This window comes from Mus musculus, chromosome 6 (genome assembly GCF_000001635.26).
Source record: "Mus musculus strain C57BL/6J chromosome 6, GRCm38.p6 C57BL/6J".
Taxonomy (NCBI): Eukaryota; Metazoa; Chordata; class Mammalia; order Rodentia; family Muridae; genus Mus; species Mus musculus.
Window position 1 is genome coordinate 123,195,076 of NC_000072.6, and position 11,341 is coordinate 123,206,416.

The 11,341-nt window shown below is 39.0% G+C and overlaps 1 protein-coding gene and 1 pseudogene across 2 annotated transcripts in view; one reads left to right on the forward strand and one right to left on the reverse strand.

The window, feature by feature from the left end:
• The window catches only part of Clec4b2 (C-type lectin domain family 4, member b2), a 31,804-nt gene extending 22,208 nt beyond the window's left edge, over window positions 1-9,596 (forward strand). Inside the window, exons 4-6 of one of the 2 annotated variants that reach the window (NM_001004159.2) lie at window positions 5,870-6,024; window positions 7,038-7,150; window positions 9,068-9,596. In NM_001004159.2, the coding sequence (NP_001004159.1) occupies window positions 5,870-6,024; window positions 7,038-7,150; window positions 9,068-9,209 (410 nt within the window). In that variant the 3' untranslated portion in view covers window positions 9,210-9,596. Of the gene's footprint in view, window positions 1-5,869; window positions 6,025-6,104; window positions 6,646-7,037; window positions 7,151-9,067 lie in introns of those variants that run through there. The other variant, XM_017321668.1, reaches the window with a different exon arrangement.
• Gm22946 lies at window positions 569-638 on the reverse strand (annotated as a pseudogene).
• Window positions 9,597-11,341: the final 1,745 nt, after the last annotated feature.

Genomic DNA, 11,341 nt, shown 5'->3' on the forward strand with positions numbered 1-11,341 from the left:
TCAATTCCATCACCTGTTTGTTAATGTTTTCCTGTAATTCTTTAAGGGACTTTTGTGTTTTCTCCTTTTGGACTTCTACCTGTTTAGCAGAGGTTTCCTGCTATTTTTAAGGGTTTTTTTCTTTTTTTTGCTTCCTCTTTATTGACTTCTACCTGTTTAGCAGTGTTCTCTTGTATTTCTTTAACTGAGTTATTAATGCCCTTTCTAAAATCCTCTACCAACATCATGCGATACGATTTCATTTCTGAATTTTGCTTTTTGGGTGTTTTGTGGTATCCAGGACACGCTGTGGTGGGAGTACTTGGTTCTGATGATGCCGAGTGGTCTTGGTTTCTGTTAGTAAGATTCTTACATTTACCTTTCATCATCTGGTACTCTCTTGTATTAGATGTTCTAGCTGTCTCTGGCTGGAGCTTGTTCCTCCTGTGATTCTGTAAGCCTCTGTCAGCACTCCTGGGATTCCACCTCTCTCCTGAGTCCCAGGGGTCAGAGCATTCTCTGCAGTCAAGCTCTTCTCTGGCAGGGAAGGCGCGCAGCTTGAGTATGCTCTTTGGTTTATGGCTTATTCATGGGGAGCTCCCAGGTGTCTAGTTTATTTGATACTACACTTGATCTTAGCCAAAAGGCCGAGAAGCGATCTCTAGTTTATTTGATACTGTTGCTTTTCCTGTGGGGTTGACATCCCCTTCACCTCTTTAAATCCTTCCCCTTCCCCTTCCATTTGAGTTCGGGACATTAGTTCAATGGTTGGCTGTAAGTAGCTGCATCTGTCTCAGTCAGCTACTGGTAGAGCCTCTTGGAGGACAGATATCAATCTGCAAACACAACATAGTGTCAACCGAAGTGTCAGGATTTGGTGCCCGCCCATGGGATGGATCCCTTATTGGGCCAGTCACTCATTAGCTATTCCTTCAGTCACTTCTCTATTTTCGTTCCTGCATTTCTTTTAAACAGGAATAATTCTAGGTCAAAAAATTTTGAAGGTGTGTTGGTGTTCTTATCTTTCCACTGGAGGCCCTGTCTAATTACTGGAAGTGGTCTCTTCAGGTTCCATCTTCCCACTGTTAGTGATTTCTGCTAAGGTCATATACACTGAGTCCTGAAAGCCTCTCTCATCTCAGGTCTCTGGGACTACCTAGAGGTTTCCCCTGCCTCCATCCCCAACTCCCAGCAGCTGCTTATTTTCATTCAATCTCCTAGCCATTTAGGCTTCTCTCCTGTCTCTCCCCATACCTGATCTTGGCCCCTTTTCCCATCCTCTCCCCTCTCCTACCCAGGTCCTCCTCCATCCCTCTGCCTACCATGATTATTTGGTTTCCCCTTCTAAGTAGGATTGAAGCATCCTCCCTTGGGCTTTTCTTCTTGTTGAACTTAGGGTCTGTGGAGGTGTTTCATGAGTATATTGTATTTTTTGACTAATATCCACATATCAGTGAATACATACCATGCATTCTTTTTGGGTCTGGGTTATTTTATTCAGGATGATATTTTCTAGTTCCATCCATTTACCTGTGAAATTTATGATGTCCTTATTTTTTTTAATATTAAAACTATCTTAAATTTTTATTAAATATAAAGTGACCATAAAAGTAGTTAAAATGTTGTTGGTTCTTAGTACTGTTCAAAGTAATCTTAAGATATATTTTTGGTGTTCACTGGAACTCCTTAAGAAATAAGTATTATATTGCTAGTTATATGATTACAAAACACCTTAGTCTATCTATACATTGGTTTCTTCATCACATGAAAATTAAAATAAGAAATATTTTATATGGTGACTGAAATATTTAACATTACAGTTGTATCTGAGGTGCCTAGCCTAAAAGTCTGGCAATTAATCATTTGCCTTTCTTCATTTGGACCTTATTCAAGAGTTCTTTGATATTTTTTCTTTTCTTTTTTTTTTCCATTTTTTATTAGGTATTTAGCTCATTTACATTTCCAATGCTATACCAAAAGTCCCCCATACCCACCCACCCCCACTCCCCTGCCCACCCACTCCCCCTTTTTGGCCCTGGTGTTCCCCTGTACTGGGGCATATAAAGTTTGCAAGTCCAATGGGCCTCTCTTTCCAGTGATGGCCGACTAGGCCATCTTTTGATATATATGCAGCTAGAGTCAAGATGTCCTTATTTTTAATAACTGAACAACATTACATTGTGTAAATGGACCACATTTTTTGTATCCATTCGTTGGCTTAGGAACATCTGGATTGGTTTCAGTTTCTAGGTATTACAAATAAGGTTGCTGTGAACATAGTGTCCTTGTGGTCTGGTGGAGAATCTTTTGGGTAGATGCTAAGGAGTGGTCTAGCTGGGTCTTCAGGTAGAACTATTTCCAATTTCTTGAGGAATTGAGAGATCGATTCCGAGAGTAGTTGTAGTAGTTTTCAATTCCACTAGCTATGAAGGAGTGTTCCTCTTTTTCCATATCCCTACCAGTATGTGCTGTCATTTGTGTTTTTAATTTTAGCCACTCTGCTTGGTGGAATCTTAGGTTCATTTTGATTTTCATTTAAGTTTAACAATTGTTTAAGTGCTTCTCAGACATTTAGGATTCCTCTGTTGAGAATTCTCTGTTTAGCTTTGTACCCAATTTTTAATTGGGTTAATTGATTTTTGGAGTCTAAATTCTTGAGTTCTTTATATAATTTGGATTCTAGTCCTCCATGGCAGGTACAGTAAGTGAAGATCTTTTCCCAGTCTATAGGTTGCCATTTTTCTACTTATAGTGTTCTTTGCCTTATAGAAGAACCCTTCAGTTTCAAGAGAATCCCCTTTAGCAATTGTTGATATTAGAACCTGTGCCATTGGTTTTCTGTTTAGAAACATTTTTTTCTGTGCAGCAACTGCATTCAAGAATATTTCCCCCTTTCTCCTTTATAAGATTCAGTGTGCCTGGTTTTATGTTGAGGTCCTTAATCCATTTCGACTTGAGTTTTGTGCAGGATAATAAACATGGATCAATTTGTATTCTTCTACATGTAGACATACAGCTAGATGAGCACCATTTGTTGAAGATTCTTTTTTCCTACTGTATGGTTTGGCTTCTTTGCTAAAGATTAAGTGTCCATAGGTGTGTGGGTTTATTTCTTGGTCTTGAATCTATTTCATTGATCAACTTGCCTGTCTTTGTACCAATACCATTTGCTTTTTTATCACTATTTATTTGTAGTACAGTTTCAGGTCAGGAATGGTTGTTCCCCCAGAAGATATTTTATTATTAAGTTTTTTTTTTTTTTTTTTTTTTTTTTTTTTTTTTTTGCTATCCTGGATTTTTGTTTCTCCATAAGAAGTTGAGAATTGCTCTTTCCATGTCTGTGAAGAATTGTGTTGGTGTTTTGATGGGGATTGCATTGAATCTGTAGATTGCTTTTGGTAAGATGGACATTTTTACTATGCGAATCCTACCAATCCATGAGCATAGGAGATGTTTCCATCTTATGAGGTCTCCTTCAATTTCTTTCTTCAGAGACTTGAAGTTCTTGTCATATAGATCTTTGCTTACACTTATATCAGATAGCTTATATTATTTGTGGCTACTGTGAAAGGTGTTGTTTCTCTAATTTCTTTCTCATACCATTTAGCATTTGTGTAAAAAAAGGATACTGTTTTGAGTTAATTTTATATTCATCCTCTTTGCTGAAGTTGTTTATCAGCTATAGAAGTTCTCTGGTAGAAATTTTATAGTTGTTTATTTATACTATCAAAGCATCTGCAAACAGTGATACTTAGACTTCCTTTCCATTTTGTATCCCCTTGATCTCTTTTGGTTGTCTTATTGCTCTAACTAGAACTTTCGAGTGCTATATTGAATAAATATGGAGAGAATGCATAGCCTCATCTTCTCGCTGATTTTAGTGGGATTACTTCAAGTTTCTCTCCATGTAATTTAATGTTGGCTGTTGATTTCTTGTATACTGCTTTTATTATGTTTAGGCATGTGCCACGAGTTCCTGATCTCTCCAAGACTTTTAAGATGAAGTGGTGTATTCTGTCAAATGCCTTTTCAGAACCTAATGAGATAATCATGTGATTGTTTTCTTTGAATTATTTTCTTGATTATATTGATGGGCTTTCATATATTGAAACCTTGCTTCTCTGAGATGAAGCCTACTTGATAGTGATGAATTTTGTTTTGATATGTTCTTGGATTCAGTTTGTGAGAATTTTATTGAGTATTCATAAGCAAAATTGGTCTAAAGTTCTTCTTCTTTGTTGGGCCTTTGTGTGTTTTAGGTATCAGAGTAATTGTGGCTTCATAGAATGAACTATGTAGTATTCCTTCTGTTTCTATTTTATGGAATAGTTTGAGAAGTGTTGGCATTAGCTCTTCTTTGTAGGTCTGGTAGAAATCTGCACTAAAACTGTCTGGTCCTGGGCCTTTTTGGTTGGGAGGTTTTTAATGACTTCACATATTTCCTTAGGGATTATGGACCTGTTTAGATGGTTTACCTGCTCTTGATTTAACTTTGGTACATGGTATTTGTCTAGAAAATCATCCATTTCATTTAGATTTTTCAGTTATGTCAACCATAGGCTTTTGTGGTAACATCTGATGATTTTTTTGAATTTCATCGGTTTCTGTTGTTATGTCACAGTTTTCATTTCTGATTTTATTAATTTGAATACTGTTTCTGTGCCTTTTAGTTAGTTTGGCTAAAGGTTTATTTATCTTGTTTGTTTGTTTTCTCAAAGAACCAGCTCTTGGTTTTGTTGATCCTTTGTATTATTCTTTTTGTTTCTAATTGTTCAATTTCAGCCCTGAGTTTGATTATTTCCAGCTGTCTATTCCTCTTTTATGTTTGCTTCTTTTTATTCTAGAGCTTTCAGGTGTGGTGTTGAGTTGCTAGTATAGACCTCTCCAATTTATTTATGAATGCACTTAGTTTTATGAATTTTCCTCTTAGCACTGCTTTCATTGTGTCCCATAGGCTTGGGTATGCTTTGCCTTCATTTTCATTAAATTCTATAAACTCTTTAATTTTTTTCTTTATTTCTTCTCTGATGAAGTTATCATTGAGAAGAGAGTTATTCACTTTCCATGAGTATATGGACTTTCTCTTCTTTATATTATTGAAGTCCAGCTGAGAGACAGGTAGGCTGTGTGGAGTGGGGAGACAGACTGATCCATCTGCCACAGGTTCAGGAGGAGGTGCAGACAGGAAAGGGGGATCATTCTTAGGCAGAGCAGGATAGATCTCACACCTGTTGGGCTATGTGGGGGTCTCAGCTGGTGTGGGTATTGGGCCAGGGATCTCACCTGTGTCCTTAGTTAGGGCAGACCTTCTGGGTGACAGGCAGATTGTAGTAGGGGGGGGGGGCAGGGGGTGGAGTGGTGGGGGGAGAGGCAGGCACACTATCTGTAACAGGTGCAGACCAGAGGGAGATATAATTTCATATATTTTTTACTTTCCTTGGGCATTCCATTTTACATTTATTTCTAGAATCTTTTTAATATTTTTGAGGTATTTTTATCATTATGAATTTAATATTTTCTGTCAGAATATTGCTGCCATAATTATTGACATGAATCATTTAAATATAGTACATATATTATGGAATTTTCTGATTCTTGGTGCGATGAGTTCTATTCTTTGGACATCCAGATTGTTATGTGTTGTTTTGATATTTTGGGTGTCTTTTATAAACTGTTCTTCTGGCTTTTCCTGATAGCACCCCAGAAGTACAAAGGGGCCCTGACATTAGTGCCAAAGGAGATAGACTTGGGTTTCTTAAAACCTGAGAGGTGATGGGCTCTGCTGCATCTGGGAGAAGTCAGAAGTCCTAGCTTCCATGTGGTGTCTGCACGCAAATAGCTTTAAAATGATTTTATTACATTGCATTTATATCTCCTTCATCCTCCAAAGAAAAGGTCTGGAGCTGTTGCCCAAAGGATTGGAAGCCATTTGGTTCCTACTGCTACTTCACTTCAACTGACTCTCGGGCATCCCAGAATAAGAGTGAGGAGAAGTGCTCTCTCAGGGGTGCTCATCTGGTGGTGATCCACAGCCAGGAAGAGCAGGTGCATCCTGGGAGAGACTGGGGTCTGGGTCCAGCATGCTGTCTGCCTGTTTATACTAAAAGGGAGTTTTGTTGACATAGGTGTTGGTGCTGTCGCAGAAGGCTTTCCAGCAGATAGGCAGAAATGGTTGCTTCAGTCTTTGCTTTCTACATCTTGGTCCCTCTTAAGTGCAACTAAACAACCTCCAAGGAACCTTGGCTTCAGAAATGCAACATCTGAAGCTGGAGGGAAAGGCAAAGTGCTTCAGCCTGAAAGACCAGTTTGTGGTTTCAGTACTCTAATTCTTCCTGTAGAATCAACTGCCTAACAGAGAAGGGTGCAGGGAAACAACACCCAATTGTGAGGGCAATGACAAGCCCTCAGAAATGAAATATCTGAAGTTATGAACAGAGAATGATTAGATGTGCAAAATTCTCTCATGTACAACTATCAGGAGTGGTATTGGTGAAGAAAGGAGGAGCATGAGTCTAAGTTGAGAATTCATTATGATTGTTGCCAGAGATTGTTTGCAGTTGTGAAAACATGAGTGATGATTTGACTGTGTCTTGAGGCATTCACTCTTAAGGTGGGTGTTGGTGTGGCGGTGGCGGTGGGTGTGGGTGAAGAGACATGCATTTCTTGGGGGAGAAGACTTGTACTCCTTGAGGAATGGGAAGGGATGTGCACTCCTGAGGTAGTGGGTAGATGTGCACTCCTCTGGGTGGAGAGGAACCCTTTCATTCCTATATCCTTTGTCTTCTCATCTTATCTCTGTGACCAGAAAAAAATTAGTCAAAATATCAGTGTACCTCTACTTTGTACAATTATTTTATAGTAGTTTAAAATTTGAAAAATATTCAATGATCTAAAGAGATAAAGTAGGATTTGAGTATTATGTATTTGCATATGTATATCATATTGAACCCTATAATTTTGTATCATTGAAATTATTTTTTAAAGGTCTCATAAAAATTCTGAAACAGAAAAAGATGCTCTCAGTCTAGGCCCAATGCTGTATCTCTCTTTTCTCTTAGGATTTCATCACCAGAATGCTAGACACTGCTGCTGGTTATTTTATTGGACTTTCAGATGTTGGGAATAGTCAATGGCGATGGATTGATCAGACACCATACAATGATAGAGCCACGTGAGTCTAGAGTTACATAACGACGTCCTTGCTTCTGTATCATGAGGAGAATTTAGGGTGTTCCAGCTGTCAGTTATGAAGTTGAAATAGCTACCTCCTGTTGTAACTGCCAGGGATGGAGTTCTTTTTACTCTCCCAAGTATTCATGACAGGAGTCCTATGGGAAACATTACTGGTGTTCCCAGTAGAGATGAGGAAATTGAGTTTGAAGAGTGTAGAATGATACAAACTGAGTCAAGGTCTTTACATATAGATGTATTTCTGTGAGTATCTACCACGTGTATTTGGGTCTGTGGAGCCAATGATATGGTGTTGGGTCTGTGGAGCTGTTGTTACAGGTGGTAAGACCTGGCCAATACAAGTGATGGGAAGAGAATCCTCACATTTCGTGGAAAAGCAGCAAGCTCTCTTAATGTCTGAGCCACTTCTCCAGACCTCATCTATATCTTTATTAGAAAAATTGATGTCAAGATCTTAACTGATTATTTCTTATAAAGTAAAGCCCTCAGTCTGCTGTTGTGTTTTATATTCATGTAATGACTTAAAAACTCTTAATATTTAGTAGGTTGGCATAGTCTGTTCTGACATCTAATTTGAAAAATATGTAGTATGTTGTGTTTTAAAACAAAATCCCAAATGTTTGTTTTACCAATGACTGAGGAGCACAATGTTGGGGTGAAATTCTGCTAGCTCAGAGAGGCAGAGGAAGCACCCAGCTGACCTTCCTACTCAGCCAATGGCCCAGAAGAAAAAAGTCTCTTTTCCTTCTCTATTCTGTCTTAAATATCCTACAAACTCAATATTCCTCCTTTACTTTCTGTGCATCTCTCTATCCATCCTCCAGACTTCCTCTCACAGTCTATGGTATTTTCTTATGTTCACTCCCTGTCAACGGGTTGCTTCTTCTACTTCTCTATGGTAATCTTCTACCTCTCTTTATTTAATCCTTGTTACAGAAAAGCTCTTGGATTAAAGATGTGAGCTAGGCTGAGCCACACTGCAAAAATCTGTTTAGAATAAAGAGAAAGCTCTTGGATTAAAGGCTGAGTAACACTACATTTTAGAAACAGATTTTTCCAGTTTGTAATCATGGGGTTAACATTGTGATCAAATATCCTGCAACAAATAGTGAGGTTGTTGTTCTCAATCTACACATTCAATGCAATCCCCATCAAAATTCCAACTAAATTCTTCATAGAGTTAGAAAGAGCAATTCTCAAATTCATTTGGAAAAACAAAACCCCCAAGATAGTAAAAACCATTTTCAACAATAAAAGAACTTCTGTGGGAATCACCATCCATGACCTCAAGCTATACTGCAGAGTGTTAGTGATTAAAACTGCATGGTATTGGTACAGAGACGGCAGGTAGATCAATGAACTAGAATTGAAGATGCAGCAATGAATTCAAGCACCTATGGTCACTTGATCTTTGACAGAGATGTCAAAAACATCCAGTTTTCAGAGGAGAAAACTAGGACTCCAAAATTTTAAATTATTTGTTGTGATGATAGAAATAAGCAGATTGTCTAGAAAATTCAGCTAGTTTTCTAGTTTCTAAAATAATTCTGTTGTATAATGGAAAAACTATTAAAACAAGAGACTAGGGAGAGACCCTTTCAACATCTAAATAAATGCAATGGGTTGAATGTCCCCTGGTACCAAACCTAAGAATGAAAAATAGCCTCTGGGATGTGTCTTGGGAGAAGGGTTAAGGAGGAAGCTAAGAGAACATTGAGTGCTATAGACTCTGTTATCCAGTGAAATGTGAGCTATGAATGATGGAGAACACTTGATTTGTACATACTTGAATCTGATCTCCACAAATTTCAACCTCATCCTCAGGATTGCTTCTTCTTGCTTCCTCTTTTCAAGCCTTATTGTAGGAAACACCCTGATGCTCTTTCCTTCCTTTCAGATTCTGGCACAAAGGTGAGCCCAACAATGACTATGAAAAATGTGTTATATTAAATTATCGGAAAACTATGTGGGGCTGGAATGATATTGACTGCAGTGATGAAGAGAACTCAGTTTGTCAGATGAAGAAAATATACTTATGAATCACATATCCTTTATGGCCTTGGGATTGCATTGTTATCCACCAGTACACAGATATCTGGAAAGTTCTATATGTGGAAGATATGTCCAGAGAAAATGTAAGTAGGCAGCAAATGGTTATACATATGAAAACTCTATCTCACATATCAACTTGCATATTCATCTACTTACTCTATTATAAAATGGCCTATTATTGAGAATTTTCTATTTCTCAGAGACTATACTGATACCCTTTCAGGCATACATGGAGTACTTCTGTCAATTCTCCAACATTTCATTTACTCATGCCATTGTATGATATATTCTCTCAGTCTATCTGTTTTTCTGTTTTAATCCACATTTGGCATTCTTGACATGAAATTGAGAAGTAAAATTATATATATTTATTTTACAGTGTCTGCATTGATATATATTTACTGTGAAGTAGTTATCCAAAGCAGGTTAACAATACCTTCTATTACTTGCCTTTGTGTGTGTGTGTGTGTGTGTGTGTGTGTGTGTGTGTGTGTGTGTGTGTGTGTGTATGTATGTATACATTAAGAACACTTATGGTCCTTGTACTGGCTAGTTTTGTGTCAACTTGACACAGCTGGAGTTATCACAGAGAAAGGAGCTTCATTTGAGGAAATGCCTCCATGAGATCCAACTGTAAGGCATTTTCTCAATTAGTGATCAAGGGGGAAAGACCTCTTGTGGGTGGAACCATCTCTGGGCTGGTAGTCTTGGGTTCTATAAGAGAGCAGGCTGAGCAAGCCAGGTGAAACAAGCCAGTAAAGAACATCCCTCCATGGCCTCTGCATCAGCTCCTGCTCCCTGACCTGCTTGAGTTCCAGTCCTGACTTCCTTTGGTGATGAACAGCAGCATGGAAGTGTAAGCCGAATAAACCCTTTCCTCCCCAACTTGCCTCTTGGTCATGATGTTTGTGCAGGAATAGAAACACTGACTAAGACAAATTGGTACCAGCAGAGTGGGGTATTCCTGTGACAACCTGACCATGTTTTAGGGAGGACTGTGGAAGGACTTTGGAACTTTGGGCTTGAAGATCCAGAGTTGTTAAAAGCTCTGTCAGATGTTGTATAGGAGCTTGGAAGATAATATTGAGAACAATGCAGAAGATGGAGGTCTGGTTTGTGAAATTTCAGAGGGAAAATTAAAGAGTCTTTCCAGGGCCATTGCTGTTTTGATTGTGAAGATTCTGTAGTTCTGGTTAGCCGGGGCTGAAGAATCAGCTGTGATTAACAAGATACCAGAACTACCAAAGCAAAAACTTTGTATTACTGGGACTATTGATGCTGGTTAGCTGGAGTTAAGAAATTAGCGGTGATTAAGAAGAGACCAGCATCATTGAGGTGACATCTTCTGGGAAGTGTTTTCTGAAAGCACAAAGAGGCTGTGTTCCAGAGATGGCCAAGGTTGTACTCCTGCTGCAGCGGGACTTGGTAATATGTAAGGGTCACCCGGGTGGTACTGGTTTTGAAGGCATGAAGGGGGTCACGCAAAGCAGCTGAGGCTCGGCACTGTGAGAGGCCATGGAAGGCCATTGGTGAAGGTGCAGCCTCAGTTGCAATTGAAGGCCCAGGACTGAAGGGGTCATGCAGTGTTTTGGAGATGCCAGTACCATGAGATGACCACCAAGAGCAGCAGCAGCAGTGGAGTACAGGCATCTGGAGCCTAGAGGATGATGTGTGTGCTACAAAGGGCCTGGCTGGAGAAGTGACCCAAGCCCTTGGAGGAGCCCAGAAGATCGTGAGTTGGATCCCAGACATTGGACGGTTGGAGATTGACTTTTGCTTTTGATTGTGACTGTGCCCTGATATTTTCCCTCTTGAAGGAAGAAACTGTTTTAGTGGAGCCCACAGTTAAGAGACTTTTAATTGTAAAAAGACTTTGAATTTAAAGAGATTGAAATTTTAAGAATATGTAAAGACTGTGGGACTTTTAAAGTTATTTAGATCTTGGGGATGAATAAGATTGTAAGGGTTGAGGCTTACTAGTGATGTTTTTGTGTGTCAAGTTGACAAGGGGTCAATTGTACTAGCTAGTTTTGTGTCAACTTGACACAGCTGGAGTTATCACAGAGAAAGGAGCTTCATTTGAGGAAATGCCTCCATGAGATCCAACTGTAAGGCATTT